The sequence below is a fragment of the Sus scrofa genome, chromosome 17, assembly GCF_000003025.6.
Source record: "Sus scrofa isolate TJ Tabasco breed Duroc chromosome 17, Sscrofa11.1, whole genome shotgun sequence".
In the NCBI taxonomy this organism is placed as follows: Eukaryota; Metazoa; Chordata; class Mammalia; order Artiodactyla; family Suidae; genus Sus; species Sus scrofa.
In genome coordinates, this window is record NC_010459.5 from 48,823,505 (window position 1) to 48,843,052 (window position 19,548).

Below are 19,548 nucleotides of genomic sequence, written 5' to 3' on the forward strand. Positions count from 1 at the left end.
CACAGCAACACAGGATCTGAGCTGCTTCTGTGAACTACACCACAGTTCATGGCAACACCGGATCCTTAATCCAATGAGAGAGGCCAGGGATCGAACCCTCATCCTCATGGATACTAGTCAGATTGGTAGTCGGGTTGGTAGGAGCCACAACAGGAACTCCTTTCTTTTTCTCTCTCCCTTTCTTTCCTTTTTTTCTTTCTCTTTCTTTCCTTTCTTTTTTTCTTTCTCTTTCTCTCTTTCTCTTTCTTCTTTCTTTCTTTCTTCTTCCCTTCCTTCCTTCCTTCCTTCCTTTCTTTCTTTCCTTCCTTCCTCTCTCTCTCTCCCTCCCTCCCTCCCTCTCCCTCCCTCTCTCTCTTTCTCTCTCTCTAAGGTTTTTTATTATTATTTTTAACCTTTGGTTATTTACCTTTCTTCTTCCACCACCAGAAAGTAAACTCCAGGCGAACAAACATATCTATCTGTCTTGCTCTCCCAGCCCATCCTCAAAGCCTCAGACTGCGCCTAAAGTCACATGGGAGGTGTCCAAACCCAAGTGTCTGGTGGATAGATTATGAATCCATGGGAGAGTGAATGGCTGAAGTGGGTATGCGTGAGTCAGTATAGCATGTGAGTGTGTGTGTTTGTGTGTGTACAAGCTGGCTGGAGAGGCCAGACTAGTGTGGACTGCAGTGACGGGGAGTCTCCTTCCTGCCAGGAGGATGGGGTAGGACAACTTGTGGGGTCCTCCCCGGACCCGGGATGATGGTGGTGGGGTTCCTCTCCGGGGCGGATGGTGGGTGGGGTTCCAGCCAGGCAAGGGCCAGACTGGGGACGTCTGGGGTGCACCTCTGTCCCGCCTCCAGGCACTGGGGGCCTGGGCTGGCCAACGTGGCGGCGGCGCTGCAGGCGGGGAGGGAGGGACGGAGGCGGGAGGTAGGAGGCGGGCCGGAAAGTTTGTCCGTCGGCCACTGCGGGGACTTGGCCTGGGGATGCGCACCCGGCGCTCCAGCGTCCCCAGCTCGCTTCGGAGTCCAGCTCGCCATGGGTAAGTCCCGATCTACCCGGTGCTGCCGGCGGGGAAGCCCGGGGACCCCATCCAAGCGCGTGCCCTCCGCCCCCAGCTGCAGAGCCACGACCAAATACCGCCCACTCGGATGGCAGCCGGGACGGCAGGCCTTGGCTGGGGGCTGGGAAAGGACTTGGGCCCGTTTCCTTTCATGCTTCTTTCTGCCCACAAAAAAAAGTGACCTGAGAGGGCTCTTCCCTTGATCCTGAGCGTTTACTTGGACTAAGCCCTCTCCTGACCGCTTTACGCCTTACAACATCCCCCAGGAGAGTGAAATTTTCCCTATTCTGCAGATGAAGAAGTGGAGGCTATGAGCCATGGCATGCGTAAATTCCACGCCACTGAGACACAGCAGTGACAACTGCCAGGTCCTTAACCCACTGAGCCACCAGGGAACTCCTCACTGCACACTTCTGCTGCCAGACACTGTTCTAGACCTGAAGATGCTGTCCTGCACTAACCGACAAAACCTCTGCTCTGGAGATACTTGAGAGAGGGTAAAGAGAGGAGATTTGAATCTAGAATTATGGGGAAGTAAGGAATTCTTTGTTGCTCCAGGGAACTAAGGTTTCTATTTTTTTTCTCTGGATGCAGAAGCCTCAAAGGATCATTCAATAATTCACACACCAACTACATGGCAGACGCTGGCTTAGGGGTTGGGGCTCAGTGGTGAACAAAACAGACATTTATCCTCTCTTCCATGGGGTTGACATTCCAGTCGAGAAACTGGATAAATAAGTAAAATTAATAAAATAGTCTCAAGGAGTGATAAGGTGTGGTGGAATGCATAATACGAGGTGGCGTAATAGACCGTGGAGAGGGAGACAGGCTCTTTAGGTAGGTAAACAGGGAGGAGCTCCTGGAGTAGGAGGCACTGGAACTTTGACACTACTCAAAAGAAGTGGGCTTGCTAAGATCTGGGAGAACTTCCAGGTGGAGAAACAGCAAGTGCAAAGGCCCTGAGGCAGGAGTGAGCTGGTGTGGTTCAGGCCCGTGTGGCTAGAGCACAGGGGCAGGAGGAGGGAGTCAGACAGGTAGGCAGGGGCTAGATTATGTAGGGCTTTGTAGGCCTTGGTGAGAAGTTTGGATTTTATTCTAAATGGCATGGGAAACTGGAGATAGATTTTAAGCTAGCCTGGGATATAGCCTGAATGGTGGAGGGTTTTTTTTTTATTATTATTCTTTATTAAAATATAGTTGATTTACAATGTTGCCCCAATTTCTGCTGCACAACAAAATGACCCAGTCGTCCATATATATACATTCCCTTTCTTATATTATCTTCCATCATGGTCCCGCCCAATGAATTGTATTTTAAAAACTCCTTCTAGGTTGTTCTGTGGAGAATCGTGATAGCTAACAGTAGGCTATAAAATTAGGCAGGTGTATGATGTAGGTATTACTATTATCCCCATTTATAGATGGGGAGGCTCAGAGAGGTTCAGCGAGCTACCTGAGGTCACACAGCTATGGAGAGAAGCTGGGAGAGAACCCCAGCCCTCTGGCTCCAGTCTATACTCCTAACCACTGTACCACTGGGCCTCTCATGCACAGGGTAATGGGGACCAACTCCAGCTCTGACTCCAGAGTCCATGCTCTTAATCACCAAAGCATCCTGCTCCAGAGCCTGAGGAAAAGTGAGGCCCAGAGAGGTCAAGGTCATCCCAAGGACACTCAGCTTGACCCTGGTCCCTTGCTATCCCTCCTATTCCTCTGTTGCCTAAGTTTTTTCTACCGCTGTTTACTGAGCATCTACTATGGGCTAAGTGGTAGTGATGGAGGAAGAAACAAAATAATTGGCACTCGGTTCTGTTCTTTCCAGTTGCCAGGCTGCTTTCTTTATGGCAAGGTCCAGGGTTGGGCCCTGTACATAGATTTTGGGGTCAGGAAGACCTGGGTTCCAGCTCTCATCCTCCCACTTCCCAGGTGCATTGTGACCTGGGACATGTAGTCAGCTTGTGTGACCGTCAGTTTCTTCTCTATGAAACAGTCACAATAAAATACCCTATCGCAGGGAAGCCACGTGAATGATGTGATAAAATGAACAAATACTCCACATGCCACCTGCCCATGGTAAATGGTCAGTTAACATGAGCGTTGATTTATTTATTTGTTTTATGGCCACACCTGTGGCATACAGAAGTTCCCTGGCCAGGGACTGAATCCGAGCTGTAGCTGCGATCCATGCCGAAATTGCAGTACCGCAAGATCCTTAATCCACTGAGCCAGGCCAGGGATCAAACCCACGTCCTCATGGATACTAGTCAGGTTCGTGACCCGCTAAGCCACAGCAGGAACTCCTGCAGTTGGATTCTTAACCCACTGCACCACAGTGGGAACGCCAAGCTTTCATTTTTTTTTTTTATAACACCCAACATTAAGTCTCTTCCCCAGTTCAGAATCTGCCCTGTCATGTTACAGAATATCACTGTGGGCAAATGTCTTTACCTCTCTGTGCCTCAGTTGCTTCATCTGCAAAATGGGAATAGTCTCAGCGCCTGTGTGGCAGGGTTGCTATAGGGATTAAGGCAGCTGATACAGGTATGGTTTCTAGAAGAGGAGGTGAGGCTACAGTGATTGCTCTATAAGTATCACCTGCTGTTGGGATATTTTGAAGCCAGCTTTCTGGGTGAGGGTATTTGCATGGTTCCATTTCACTCCTGGTTCTTCCCTGGAGTTTCAGGGGAAGCCAGGGCAGGTCCCTGATGGGGGAGGGACCCAATACATCGCTGATTGAGATGCTGCTCTAGCATCATCAACCAAGGGTGCCCTGGGACTTGCAGCTCTTGATATATATACCCCAAACCTGAGTTCCTTCCCTTCCACCTGCCCCTTGATTCCCTCCCTGGGAAGCTCTGCCTTCCTCAGTGAGGGGCTTAGACAATTGAGGGATTTCCTCCAGAGTGAGGCAGCTTCACCTACAAACTATATTTAGACAGACCATTCACAGAAAGGGAGAGCATTCCTGAACCCAGCCTGGGGTGTCCTAATTTGGAGGCAAGAATTTACTCCACTTCCTGTGCATGGTCACTTCCAGGCCCTGGACCTCCCCAGATGCTCAAGAGCCAAGATCCTTCCTCGCTGGATACCCTCTGTCCTGAGCTCATTCATTCATTTGATGAGGAAGAAGGGCAGGAGCTACTGAAATGGAGGGAAAGGACGTTCCCAGCAGAGGTTACAGCTGGTAAAAAGCCTTGAGTTGAGATGGGCTTGGAGGGAGGAGCAACAGCAGGGAGGCTGGTGTGGCCAAAACCCAGTGAGAGAAGGCAGGTCGTCCAGGGCCTCGAAGGCCACTGTCAGGACTTTGGCTTTTTCAGAGTGAACTGGGACCCCTGGGCTCTGAGCAGAACTATATGGTCTGACTTGGGCAATCACAGAATCCCTCTGGCTGCTGTATAACATTAGATTAAATTTAAATGTACCTGACACCATCCCTGGAGTGGAACGTGGTAATAATATCCTGGTCCCTGATTTCAGGCATTCACTCACTCAGCAGGAGCTTCACTGAGCCCACCTTGGGTGTCAGGATGGAGCTGGGGCCCTGGAGGCACAGAGGCAGTACATCTCCGTCCCTATCACACCAATTACTCAATTACTTGGTGTGAGCAAATGCAGGAGAAAGCAGAGTTGGTTGGAAGTAAAAAATATGGCTTGGAAAGTTGAGGAAGATGTATAGGACTCAGAGCCTCCCTCAAACTAATTTAACCAAAAAGGTGTGGGGGTGGGGGGTGGGGGGGGTGGATGTTTATTAGTCACAGAAAAGTCCACGGCTTCAGGCATGGTTGAATCTAGGGGCTCAGGCAGTATTGTCAGGAATCCTTCCCAGAGAAAGATTCCCCAGCCCCCTGCAGCCCTGTGCTGCTCCAGGCAGGTATAAACTACCCAGCTTAGCACCAAGCAAACACCCTGGGACGGACTGACTCTCCTTGGCCCAGGTTCAGCCACATGGCATTTACCACCGCCCAAGGCAAGTGGCGAAGTGCTGGCTGGTCAGATGTGGGTCATGGGTATGGCACACCTCTGGGGCTGAGTGGTAGGGATGCGGGTGCGGGTGGGGGCGGCCATCTCTTCCCAGATCAAGAGACCAAGAGATGAAGACAGGACAGGGGAAAGGGCAGCTCTCCACAGAGCATGGGGGACTGATGCCAAGTAAGAGATATGTGTTACCGGAGGCCCCTTGGGGACATAACCATGAGCTTGAGTTTCAGAGGATGTGTAGGTGTTCGGGGACACAGGTAGGGCAAGGGAGGAGCCAGCGCACACAGAGGCAGAGCAGCATGAAAATCACCAGTGTGCACCAGGAACAAGAGTTTGCAGTGTTTGTCGGAGAGGTGGGGACAGGGGTGGGGAGGAGAACTGGCCAAAGAGTTCAGCTGGAGCCGCCAGCTCATGAAGGGCCTGGAGGTCCTAGGAGTTAGGACTTAATGAAGTGGGTGATGGGAACCTTGGAAAGTTTAAGGAAGGGAATGCTCTCCCCCCATCTTTCTAGCGGCCCCCACTCCTTGGAGGCTGTCCTTCACTGCCCCTGCGGACACTATCATTTCATGATGCTTTGTGACTTGGGGTTTTCCCAAGAGTGCTGTCCCCCCTCATCCCCTACAGCCCCCGAACTTCCACTCCCTATGTCCCTGTCCTCTATCACATCACTTATCTCGGATCAGCCCTTCTTACTTGAGTCAATTCAGCAAAGCTCTTAAGTACATGGATTTGGGAGTCAGAGGAGTCAGCATTTGAGTCCTGAGCCTGTTGCTTCCCAGCTCTGAGACCACTCTGAGCCTCAGTGACCCCATCTGTCAAATGGGGATGATTGTAGCAGTACCACCGAGGGTTGTTGCAAAGAGGAACTGAGGGAAGACACCAGAAGTCTTTGCACAGAGGAGCTACTCCATAAATGACACCTGTTACTATAACTATTTGGACTCACTTCCACTGTTGCTGTTCTGCTCTAACCATTGTGACCTGAATCTGCTCCGCTGCACTTCCCTGTGGAAAGAACCTGTGGACAGTCAGCTCTGCCTCGGAGCCCTCTGGCTGGGTGCCCTTTCACCTCAAGAGGGATCCAAAAAAAAAAAAAAAACAAAAAACCCCAACTGTGTTTTCACTTGATTGCCTCATAGGACCTGGAAGAACCCTCTCTGCTGGCAGAAAACTCTGGGAACCAAGGGAGGTGGGGCCGAGGGAGGTGAAGAAGGGGTAGGACTTGGGTGCCATTATCTCCCCAGAGTGTTGATTGATGGTCATGAAGAGGAAGGACAAGACAGGGAATATTAGGGGGTTGCTTCCCTCGGGAGCAGAGGTGATGGGGAGAAGAGTGAGCAGAAAGGGGGTGGGGAATGATTTCTCCACCTGTGAAACTCCTCCCTCTGCACAAAAATTGCCTAATAGAGATGGGAGAGGCAGTGGTAAGAGAACAGAGTGAGATCCTATTATGCGAAAGTTTTATAATGGAGTGGTGAAGGGTATGGATGGTGGAGCCCCACCACCTGGCTTTGAACCTAGACACAGCTACTTAAGACTCTTGACCTTAGGCAAGTCACTTCACGTCTCTGATCATCAGTTTATTCATTCATAAGTAATATAAAAGCCCACCTCATAAAGTTGTGAGTTAAATCAGCTATTAAGCTGAAAATGCTTAAAGCAGTGCCTGCCCCAGAGCAAACACTCCATAAACCTGGCTATAATGTTATGAATGTTTCTGTCAAGTCCAGGGTGGGAGTGGGTGAGATAGATACATCAGGATTACTCTAGATGCTTCCAGAAATATTTAAGTTTACATATATGTGAATTAAAAATTAAAAGCAACCTGTATTTTTTTAAAAAGACAACCCATGGAATAGGAGAAAATAGTTGCAAATGATGCAAATGACAAGGGCTCAATCTCCAAACTATACAAACAACTCATAAAACTCAACAACAAAAAAAACCAAACAACCCAAGCAAAAAATGAGCAGAAGACCTATACAGACATTTCTCCAAAGAAGACACATGGCTGCCTAAGAGGCACATGAAAAGATGCGCAGCATCACTAATTATTTGAGAAATGAAAATCAAAACTACAACCACTTCAACTGGTCAGATAGCCATTATTAACAAGTCAACAAATAAATGCTAGAGAGGGTGTGGACAAAAAGGGGTCCCTCCTACACTGTTGGTGGGAATGTAAACTGGTACAACCATTAAGGAAAACAGTATGGAGGTTCCTTAGAAAACTAAATATAGAACTACCATGCAATCCAGCAATTCCACTCTTGGGCATATACTGGACAAAACTATAATTCAAAAAGATCCATGCACTCCTATGTTCATTGCAGCACTTTTCACAATAGCCAAGACATGGAAACAACCTAAATGTCCATCAACATATGAATGGATAAAGAAAATGTGTTACATAGACACAATGGAATACTATTCAGCCATAAAAAACAAAATAATGCCATTTGCAGCAACATGGATGCAACAAGAGATTATCATACAAGCGAAGTCAGAAAGAGAAAGACAGATACCATATGATATCACTTATATGTGGAATCTAAAATATGGCACAAAATGAACCTATCTACAGAACAGAAACAGACTCACAGACATAGAGAGCGGACTTTTGTTTTCCAAGGGGGAAGGGGGAGGGAATGGGATGGACTGGGAGTTTGGGGTTAGTAGACCCAAATTGCTACATTGAGAATGGATGCTCACTGAGGTCCTGTGTACAGCACAGGGAACTCTATGCAATCTCTTGCGATAAACCGTGATGGAAGATAATGTAAGAAAAGGAATGTATATAGAGGTATGACTAGGTCACTTTGCTGTACAGCAGAAATTGGCAAAACATTGCGAATCAACTATACTTTAATTAAACAAAACAAAGGAATACAAGCCAGAGTGAAGAGAAATCTGTTAAAAAAAAAAAAAAAAAAAAAAGAGGGAGAGAGAAAGTAACCTGTTGTATAACTGCTCTGCCAAAATGGTAGCCGCTGGCCACATGTGGTGATATTCACACTTAAATTAATGAAAATTAAATAAAAATTTTTAAATGCAGTTCCTCAGTCACACTGGCCACATTTTAAGTGCTCAATACCTACATGTGCTGGTGACTACCATAGACCACCTTGCTGTCCAGGTCAAGCTTTTAAACGCTTCCATCCACTGAGCATGAAATTCACTGACGTCTTCATGACCTTCAAAGCTCCACATGATCTGGCCCCTGCTCCCTCTCCGACCTCATCACCTCCTAGTTTTCCCACTTATTGGGCTCCAGCCACTCAGGCCTCCTTGCTCAACAATATCATGATTAAAAGCCTGCACTCTCTAGCCACATCAGCTTTGCCCCTTATTTTCTGGGTGACCATGAGAAAGTTTCTTCTCTGGGCCTTGGAGAATGATGCTAATGATAGCATATTTTAAGGCTGTTGTAAGAATTAAATGAAGAAACATATATAAAGCTCTGAAAACAGGGCCTGGCACTTAGTAAGTACTACAGGAGCACTAGCTATTAATATTGCTATTGTTCAAACATACTCAAAACTGTCCTGCTTCAGGGCCTTTGTTCTTTTTCCTTGTCTAGAATGTTCCTCTTTCAGATTTTGCACGGCTTGTGCCCTCCCTTCATTGAAATTTTCCCTCTTCAGAAATGTCTTAGTTGACTACCTTATTTAAAACAGAACTCCATTGCTCTCAACTCCCTTTCTCTGCCCTTTAAAAAAAAAAAAACGATACCTATCACTGCCTATAATTGTATTATATATTTATTCATTCATCATCTGCCTTTTTCTACTAGGATGTCAGATCTTTGAAAACACCACTGTGTCGCCAGTCCCAAGAACACTGCCTGGCATGTTGTAGATGCCATATAAATAAATTTTCTTTTTTGTCTTTTCTAGGGCAGCAGCTGCAGCATATGGAGTTTCCCAGGCTAGGGGTCCAATCAGAGCTGTAGCTGCTGGTCTACTCCACAGCTGTAGCAACACAGGATCCGAGCCGTGTCTACAACCTACACCACAGCTCATGGCAACGCCGGATCCTTAGCCCACTGAGCGAGGCCAGAGATCGAACCATGAATGGATAGGGGTGGTGTGTGTGTGTAAATAAGGGATGACATACATAGATGGGTGGATGAAGTTCCCATTGTGGCGCAGTGGGTTAAGAACCTAACTAGTATCCATGAGGATGCGGGTTTGATCCTTGGCCTCACTCAGCGGATTAAGGATCCAGCTTTACTGTGAGCTGTGGTGTAGTTTGCAGATGTGACTTGGATCCTGCATTGCTGGGGCTGCAGCTCCAATTCAACCCCTAGCCTGGGAACTTCCATGTGCTGCGTGTACAACCCTACAAAGAAAAAAAAAAAAAAAAAAAAAAAAAGACAAGCCCTGAAGCCACCACTGATTTGTCTTTTCTCTTGAGTAATGTCAGATGTTCATATTTTGCCCTCTCCATCAGCAAATTGCCCTGCAATCATCTGCCAATTGTTGAGGCTTCATGTAACCGTTAATGCGGGTCAATGCAGTGTGTGCTGAAGAGAGCATTAAGATCCGTATCCAGGAGTTCCCGTCGTGGCTCAGTGGCTAATGAATCCAACTAGGAACCATGAGGTTGTGGGTTTGATCCCTGGCCTTGCTCGGTGGGTTAAGGATCTGGCATTGCCATGAGCTGTGGTGTGGGTCGCAGACGTGGCTTGGATCCTGCACTGCTGTGGCTCTGGTTTAGGCTGGTGGCTACAGCTCCGATTGGACCCCTAGCCTGAGAACCTCCATATGCCGCAGGAGCAAAAGGCAAAAAGACAAAAAGACAAAAAAAAAAAAAAAAAAGATCCGTATCCAGGTGATGCAAAGAGTGAGCAAGATCTGTCGGTAATAACTAAACCTCTTGAGCCTCTAGAATTTGAAGCCAACCACTCAAGGGGATCCTGGGTAATCTCAAATGTGCATTTTTTATGGGAAATTTTAAGAGAGCGCATGACGTGTGCGTGTGTGTGTGTGTATTCACACAAGCATGCCTACATGCTGCTGCTTTATAATGGACGCTGGGGAGAAGCAAGAAACCTCTCTGTGCTGACAATTATTTATGTCGTTAGAGTTTATGTGAGCTTGTTAGACACAGAGTAAAAACCATCTCAACCATTTATTGTTGAACCTTAGACTGGGGGTAAATGAAGAACAAGGGGAAACAATCAGGAAAAGTTTCAGGAATCTAATACATGGCACAAATGAACCTTTCCACAGAAAAGAAACTCATGGACTTGGAGAACAGACTTGTGGTTGTAAGCAGGGAGGGGGAGGGAGTGGGATGGACTGGAATCTGGAGTTAATAGGTGCAAACCATTGCATTTGGAGTGGATAAGCAATGAAATCCTGCTGTATAGCACAGAGAACTACATCTAGTCACTTATGATGGAACATGATGTAGAATAATGTGAAAAAAAGAATATATATGCGAATATGGGTGACTGGGTCACTTTGCTGTACAGTAGAAATTGACAGAACACTGTAAACCAACTATAATGGAAAAAATAAAAATCATTAATAAAAAAAAAATGAAAAATTTCAAAGAGACACAGTGAGCCGGTGTTGCTGTGAGCTGCAGTGTCATCACAGGTGCAGCTCAGATCTGTCATTGCTGTGGCTGTGGTGTAGGCTGGCAGCTGCAGCTCCAATTTGACACCTAGCCTGGGAACGTCCATATGCCGCAGGTGCAGCTGTAAAAACAAACAAAACGAAGATGGGTGAATGGATTGACATATTTGTGGAGAGATGGCTCAACAGATGGATGGAAATTTGGATGAATTAAGGGGTAGATAAGTAGACTCATGAATGGATGAATATGTGATGATGGAGCAGATGGATGTAGGGAGGAGTGGACAATGAAGGGACAGATGAATAGACTGATCAATAAATAGATGAGCGAATGAATGGAGTGGACGGATGAATGAAGGAGTGGATGGATGGATGGGGGGATGGATGGATGGGGGATGGATGGATGGGAGATGGATAAAGCAGAGAGATGGAAGGAAGGATGGAGGGAGAGATGAAGGGAGAAGTGGATGAATGAATGGATGGCTGGATGGAGAGATAGATGGAGGAAGGAAGAAGTGAACGAATGGGTTGATGCATGCATGCATGGGCATATGGATAGATGGGTGAATGGATGAATTAGATGGATGGACGATGGATAGATAGATGAATGAATAAATGGAGGGATGGATGTGGTAGAGGGACAGATGAATGGATGAGTGAATAGATGGACAGAGGGAGAAAAGCTTGGATGGCTGGCTGGCTGGCTGGCTGGCTGGCTAGATGGCTGCTCTGGCAAGGAAACATTCTGAAATCTATCCATGTCACTTTTATTTTCCAGGCCGACCCTCACTCCTCCTGCCCCTGTGTGCCTCTGTGTCTTTGCTGGGTGGTCTGACCTTTGGTTATGAACTGGCAGTCATATCAGGAGCCCTGCTGCCCCTGCAGCTGGACTTTGGGCTGAGCTGCTCACAACAGGAGCTCCTGGTGGGCAGCTTACTCCTGGGAGCTCTCCTGGCCTCCCTGGTTGGGGGCTTCCTCATTGACCGCTATGGCAGGAAACAAGCCATCCTTGGGAGCAACCTGGTGCTGTTGGCAGGTAGCCTGAGCCTGGGCCTGGCCAGCTCCCTGACCTGGCTGGTCCTGGGCCGCTCAATGGCTGGCTTTGCCATCTCCCTCTCCTCCATGGCCTGCTGTATCTACGTGTCAGAGCTGGTGGGGCCCCGGCAGCGAGGAGTGCTGGTGTCCCTCTATGAGGCAGGCATCACCGTGGGCATCCTGCTCTCCTACGCACTCAACTACGTGCTGGCCCGTGCCCCCTGGGGATGGAGGCATATGTTTGGCTGGGCAGCTGCCCCTGCGCTCCTGCAGTCCCTCAGCCTCCTCCTCCTGCCTGCTGGTACAGGTGATGCTGCAGCCCACAAGGACCTCATTCCCCTCCAGGGAGGTGAGGCCACGAAGCTGGGCCTGGGGAGCCCAAGATACTCCTTTCTGGACCTTTTCAGGGCCCGGGATAACATGCGAGACAGGACCACAGTGGGGCTGGGGCTGGTGCTCTTCCAGCAGCTAACGGGCCAGCCCAATGTGCTGAGCTATGCCTCCACCATCTTCCACTCGGTCGGCTTCCGGGGGGGCTCCTCAGCTGTGCTGGCCTCTGTGGGGCTCGGTGCAGTGAAGGTAGCGGCCACCTTGACTGCCATGGGATTGGTGGACCGAGCGGGCCGTAGGGCCCTGTTGCTGGCTGGCTGTGCTCTCATGGCCCTATCGGTCAGTGGCATTGGCCTCGTCAGCTTTGCCGTGCCCATGGACTCAGGCCCAGGTTGCCGGGCTGTGCCCAATGCCACCAAGCTGTCAGGCCTCCCTGGAGACTCCAGCCCGCCCAGGGGCCTATCTCCACCTCTGCTGCCGACAAGCAGCCAGAACCCATCGCAGCCAGTCTTCCCAACCTCTGAGAAAACCAAGCATCATCCCAGAGCTGGGGACCCCCCAGCCCCTTCCGCCTCAGCCCTACGCACCACCCCACCCCACCCCCTCCTCCCGCCCCTGAGCACACCTTGCTGCACTGGACCGCGCTGGTCTGCATGATGGTCTTTGTGAGTGCCTTCTCCTTTGGATTCGGACCAGGTGAGTGGGAGTCCTTTGCAGGTAACTCTGGAACCTTCCACCCTCCTAGCGGGAATCCTGGGGGCCAAATCAGTCCGAGGGACACTTGAGACGGCTTGATCATGAGAACAACTAGCTCAGACTTCAGGGCTCCTCGCTTCCTTGAGGGTACTTCTTCCGGGGGCAGAGGCCTAATTTACATTCGCAATATTTTCTCTTTGATAAAGGTCCCAAATCATTTATGTATCAGGCCTCAGACAACCGGAAGGTGAGTTACAGCTCACTCAGAAGGCCTACTGGAAAAGAATATAATGAATTGGGTGACCAACCATCCCAGTTTGCCCAGGACACTGGAAGTCTGGAGTCCCAGGAAACTCCTGTTTCCTAGCAAACCCAGACTGCTGGGCTCTCTAAGGGGATTGTTGCAGCCCTACGGGGGAAGCAGTGGGGAGAGCCAGGTGTCAGAGGCCTGTCACTATTGGTGCTGTTGGCAGGTAGCCTGAGCCTGGGCCTAGGCTACCTGCCATTGTCGGGGGCTGCCTGCTGGACCATGGGTGCCAGGCCCCATGTCCTGGCTACAGCCTAGGACCCTCCCTGCTCTCCTATCCTAGTGACCTGGCTTGTCCTCAGTGAAATTTACCCTGTGGAGATCCGAGGGAGGGCCTTCGCCTTCTGCAACAGCTTCAACTGGGCCGCCAACCTCTTCATCAGCCTTTCCTTCCTCGACCTCATCGGTGAGTCCTTTGACGTAACTCCTTAGCCCAGTCCCTTCAAGATGCAGAAGCAACTGCCTCCAGACAGAGCCCAGCCTTCCATATCTGCCCAAGCGATAGAAAACCCCATGCAAACCATTTTATGAACAAAATGTAATATTTCTGTCTTAAATGGTGAAAACAGGAAGGTAGCTGGCTTCAAGCAAAATTGATCCGAAGGTTCCTACAAAGCTGTGCACCAGCTTTCAGGCTCTCTCGGCTGTCTCCCACACCGTGGACTTCATCCTCGGGGGAGAGCCAGAGTGCAGCTGTAAAGATGATCACCAGCCGCCATCCCTCTTGGCAGTCCTGGGAAGGAGAGGGTTTCTCTCCCATTGGCTCTTGCCCTAGTCCTGAGACTGACTCTCATTGGTTCGGCTAGATCACATACCTATCCCTGAGCCAATCACTGTGGCTGGAAGGCTGCACTATTCTGACACCCAGCCCAGGGGCAGGGGTGTGCAGTGTGTGTTGGAAACAGCCTCACCCAACAGCATAGACTGAGAGTTGGGGCCAAGGTTCCCCATAGGAAAATTGAGGTGCTGGAACAAGGAAGAGGAAGGGCTGGGTGACAGATAACAGAAAATATGATCTGTGAGGTTTCTCCTTCATTCCAGGGGTTGGGTGGGGGGCTGGCTTTACTGACAACCTGGGAATTGAAGCTGAAGAAAGGGCAGAGCTGAAGCATCCAGTTCTCCTCCATCAGGAAGCCATCTCTGATTGGTCGGGGAGAAGGGGCAAACTCCAGATGTCTGGAGCTCAAAGTTTCCACTCTAAAGTAAAGGAGTTAAAATTTTTTTCCTACTTGGAGCAGCAGAACTAGTCTTCAAATAAAACTTTGTGCAGAAGCTCCACAGAAATAACTGAGAGCGTCCTGTACCCTCAGACACGCTGTGAAAATCTATAGGCCAGATAAGAGGTGAAGGGCTACACCAGCCCTGGAGGATCACGTCTGAGGCCAGCAGATGCAGGAGCCACCACCTGTTCTTTTTGTTCTAAACCAGCTTAAACGGGTTCATGCCCACCTGCCAGCAGGAAGGTCTTCTCAGATTCAGTTTGGGTGACATCTCCTCTTCTTACCTAGCTTTCAAACCCAGTCTGAGCAGTGGTGGGGCAGAAATTATATGGGCCCAGAACACCGAGAAAGAGTCTCTGAGGTGCTGAGGATGCTTGTCACCCGAGGCCAGGGGTCATCGGGGCCAAAGTGGGCTGGGCTCCTTTACCGTGCGCCGCAAGGCACAGTTCTTAGGGTTTACGTATTCTCCCACTTCCTGCGGCCACGTGGTTGCTCTTCAAAGGAGGAGCCCTGGGGAGCTGTGGGAAATACTGGTAAGAGAACCCACGCCTGAGAAGAATCCAAGCTTCTCCCAGTGCCTCAGTCTTCAAGCATTCCCTTTGTGTGGAACGAATGAGTGGGAAAGTGAGGAAGGAAGGGAGGGAGGAGAGATGGTAGGGAGGGCTTATTGGAACTGCATCATATCCTTATCATCCCCATTTCAGGGACAGCAATCCGTCCTTCCCAAGTCGAGCCAGGTAGTGAGAGGACCAGAACCCTGCCGTCTTCTCCCAGCCCAGCACTCTCCCTCTCTTTGCAGGTATAAGGATTAAGTGGAGGGCAAGCTGGTTAGGGCCAACAGTCTAGACGAGGGGTGGCCATGGCTCTTAGAGATAAGAATGGTGTCCGAAATGATATTTGTACTTCTGCCTCGAAAAAGTTCCTTCCTTCACAGGTTTCTGGATAGAGCTGAGGCGTCTGTCTTTTCTCCCAAACCAGTCACAGGCCAAACTGGCTGAAACTCAATCCTGAATGCTTGATTCACTGAATAACCAATTCATGGAATTTCTGAGGCTGTTTTTTTCGGAGCTGAGCTTTGCCAGGCCTGCCTCCTGCAGCTGTTTTGCTGCTGAGGTGGATGGATGTCGCTTTCCTTCCATTCACATTTTCAGATGCCAAGTGCGCACCTCTGGTTAGTATTTCAGATATGGGTGCGTGGGCTTTCTCATAAAGACAGGATGTCCAAGATGCTTGTGGATTTGGGCTGTGGCCCTTTGCCTGCCTCTGGGACAAGTCCTACTCTTGCTTTAAGGGACTTTCCCATCAGACAGTGTGTTGGTCATTCTGCAAATCTGCCATCTGGAGAATCAACTTTGGGTGATTGATTCTCAGTGTTTGACCTGGAACACTGGTCGACCAGTTGGCCAAACCTGTGCCCTGCACTCATTCCTGCCCTGCTGTTCTCAGGTGCCATTGGCTTGTCCTGGACCTTCCTGCTATATGGGCTGACTGCTGTCCTAGGCCTGGGCTTCATCTATTTGTTTGTCCCTGAAACAAAAAACCAGTCATTGGCAGAGATAGACCAGCAATTCCAGAAGAGACGGTAAGGGGGTCAGGGCTGGCCTGGGGGCTGGGAAGGTGGCATCAAACCCTGAGCCCTTGGCTTCAGGAGTTTAGTCCTCACACGTTCCCTTTGCCAAAGTGATGTTCCTCTCTTTTTGTTTTCTTATTGCCTGGACACAGTGAGTTTCATCCTGTCTTCATCTATGAACGCTTTCCTTGAGTTGTTTTGTGTCTTCCTACAGTAGGGTTTCATCTGACTTTAAGCTCAGCTCATAGGAATTTAAAAATCATGCAGTTATGGAATCACAGAAGGTTGGAATAGTTGGATACTAAAACCACAGAATCTTAACAGATGTGAAAACTTGGCGAGATGAAACATAACCGTGGCCTTTTAAAATCAAACACAAAGAACTATGGGCCTAATCTGCTCATTCAGTGGGTGTCTATGAAGTCACTAGTATGTGCCAGGCAGTGTTCTGGGCCTTAGGAAATGTGTCTAAGAATAAGATGGAGAAAGTCCTTGTCCTCATGGAGTGTCCATTCTAGTGGGGGAGGGGAACAGAAACTAAGCCAATGAATGCAGCAAAAAAGTTTTTCAGTTAGTAATGTGTAGTTAGAAGAAAAGGAAGAGTTCCCATTGTGATACAGCAGAAACGAATCCAACTATGAACGATGAGGTTGCGGGTTTGATCCCTGACCTTGCTCAGTGGGTTAAGGATCCAGAGTTGCCATGAGCTATGGTGTAGGTCACAGACATGGCTCAGATCCTGTGTTGCTGTGGCATAGGCCAGCAGCTATAGCTCCGATTAGACCCTTAGCCAGGGAACCTCTAAATGCCATGGGTGTGGCCCTAAAAAGACGAAAGACCAAAAAAAAAAAGAAAAAAAAAAGAAAAGAAGAAGAAAAAGAAACAGAGCAAAATACATTGGGAGGGTCTAATGGGTGAAGATGGAGAAAGAGGAGCAGGGGGTTTTGGCTAAATGAGAGGGGCTTCCCTCTCTGAGTAGGTACAATTTAAGTTAAAGAGAAGGAGGCAGCCATATACACATGAGGCGAGGTGAGCCTTCCAGGTGGAGGGAACAGTAAGTGCAAAGGCCCTGAGGTTGGGAGTATTCTGGAATATGCAAAGAGTAACAAGGAAGCCAGTGTGGCTGGAAGAGGAGGTGGGGGGTGGGGTAGACAATCAGATTAGCCAAGTGGGTAGAAGCTAGATCACATAAAGTCTTTAGGTCCTAAATAGGAGTTCACAATCTTAGCATCAGGGACCTTGGCTGTTGAAATGAGAGAGAGGAATGGCGGGGTGTCTGAAGGGACCTGAAAGCACTATAATCCTAAGCATCCTCGGCAAATGCTATGTGCTTAGAAAGGTCAGTCCGGCCATGATGGGGAGAACCAGCTGTGGGGAGCACGGATGGACACAGGAAGACCAAGGTGGGTAGCTGTGTGGTCTACAAGATGGAAATGCACATTAAGGCACGAAGCAGGAAGTGAGAGGGAGGTGGGGATGGGGTGGGAATCCCAGGGATGGTCCACTTCTGTCATCCCTGGGGACAGCCGCCTGGCCCTGGCACCCTCTGACCCCTCTCACTCCCTGCCAGGTTCACCCTGAGCTCTGGCCGCAGGCAGAGCTCGGCTGGCATCCAGTACAGCCGCATTGAGGTCTCTGCAGCCTCCTGAGGAGTCCATCTGGAAGATGCTGGAACCATGGTTTTAGCAGACAGTCTTCAGCTTCCCATTTGCCTGGGCCCCGGTGCACAAGTTTTAGGGGGTCCTTCAAGAGTCTCCCCTGCTCTAGAAGTCTGTTTGTTGGGGCAAAAGGGATGAAAATCTGAGAACCCCAAAGTCTTCATTTTGAGTCTTGGGCTCTGAGGGTACCCGAGGCTCTGCCTTTTTGCCTCAGTTTCCCCACTGACTTTGCACATCTCTGCAGTAATGAACTTATGAGAACATCTTATGAAGACTCCGTTGCTCTGTGGACCTTCCAAAGACTCTCTAGAGTACCAACCCTGGTGGGAAGTCTCTCCTGGTGCCATCCCTAAATCCAGCTGAGGATACTGTATTCTCTGCTCTTTTTCCCTCCGGCTGGGACTTTTGGGGGAAAGGGATGCCTGATTTTTGGCTCTCAGACCACCTCATTTTGTTCCACCCCTCTAATTCTCTCACCGGGAATATCTATCATTCCCCAGCAACTCAGATGGTGGGGGAGGCTTGAGTCCTAGTCCTGATCTGCTGGTGTTCTTGCTGTCCGACCATGGGCCACAGCCTCCCCTGTATGTGCAAGGGGGGCTCTGAACCAGGTGGTTCTTAAGACCTCTTCTGTCACCAATGAGCTGGGATTCTAAGTGCTGACAATACCACACATGTTTAGCCTGGGCTCTGCTCTCAAATTGCTAGTCTCTTAGGGGAGGTAGGTTTAATCAGGAGAAAGGTGGACACAATTCCAGAGCTGAAGGCACTAAAGTCCAAGGCCATTGGAGTGCTGGTAATGAGCTCCAGAGCTGTTTCCAGGATAGTGCGAAAGGACTCTGCAGAAAAGTGATGGGTTTGGGAGCTAACAGACCTGGTTGTTGGCGTGGCCTCCACCTCTTGGTAGCTACTGACCTGGAAGAAATAACAACTCTCTCAAGCCTCAGTTTCCACATCTGCAGAATGGGGATCCTTGTGTCCTCCACAGTCTATTTAATCTCGGTTTCTCATCACCCATTTAGCCGGACAGGATGGGGGTGAGGGGTGGATCTCTGTTAACCTTTAACACGCAGGTCCTCCCTTTTGGGGGGGAGATGGTGGCTGAGCAAGTAGCTCAGGACCGCTCCTATGTCCTCCTTTCGTCCTGTTTCTAGATGCTTTATGCCCAGTGGTGTGTTGGAGCTGGCCTGTGCGGGCTTGGGAAAGCCAACTGCTCAGTTTTCAGGATTTTTGAAATTTAGCTGGCTGTTAAACACAGCTGCTAAAAAAATTAAGTGATTGATACTAATAATAAATTGCATCAAAAACCAAGGTAACAGGTACTAAAAACTCATTACTTCCTTATTTTACTACGTTTTGCTATTGTCTGTGACCTTAAGGTCATGTACATCTATTGCATCACATGAAGAATGTGGGGGTGGGGCACCACCCATCTCTTGCCAACTCTGCACTCAGTGACATCACATTGGTCACTTGAAGTTGTCCACAGGGAGTGTAGCTGCACCACAGAGACTGGGGCAGATCAGGGCTTGAGTTGCTGGGTTTTTTGTTTGTTTTTTAGGGCTGCACTTGTGGCATATGGAAGTTCCGGGCCAGGGGTCGAACTGGAGCTGCAGCTGAGACCTACACCACAGCCACAGCAACACTGGGTCTGGGCCACAGGGTGACCAACACTGCAGCTTATGGCAATGCTGGATCCTTAACCCACTGAGCAGGGCCAGGGATCAAACCTGCATCCACACAGAGACAGCATCGGGTCCTTAACCTGTGGAGCCGCAACAGAAACTCCTCGAGTTACTGTTTTGTTGATTTTCCAGTCTTAAGAATGTGATGGATTAAATGTTAATAATGCAAATTAAACTGAAAAGTCTGTCGTGTCTGTAGCTGATACATTGTGAATGGCACCAAAACCTGAGGGACTTATTATCCAATTCAGCCAACAGGTGACTCATGTCATCAGCGAAGGAGTTAGGACACACGTCTTGGTGGTTTTACTTTTGTCTTATTCATTAACGGGAACAAATATTTCAACCAGCATTCATGTCGGACCTGCATTCATGCTTCAGGGATGTGGGTGACCTCTTTGAAGAGTTATATTGTCATCAAGAATCTCTTCATGGTCTA

The 19,548-nt window shown here is 49.2% G+C and overlaps 1 protein-coding gene across 1 annotated transcript; it reads left to right on the forward strand.

Annotated features, from left to right (window-relative positions):
• Positions 550-19,307, forward strand: SLC2A10 (solute carrier family 2 member 10). Its single transcript, XM_005672994.3, is given in 7 exon segments — positions 550-1,024; positions 4,083-4,229; positions 11,387-12,568; positions 12,571-12,669; positions 13,260-13,382; positions 15,643-15,778; positions 17,337-19,307. Coding segments are annotated over 7 exon segments (2,052 nt in total). The 5' UTR covers positions 550-738; the 3' UTR covers positions 17,416-19,307.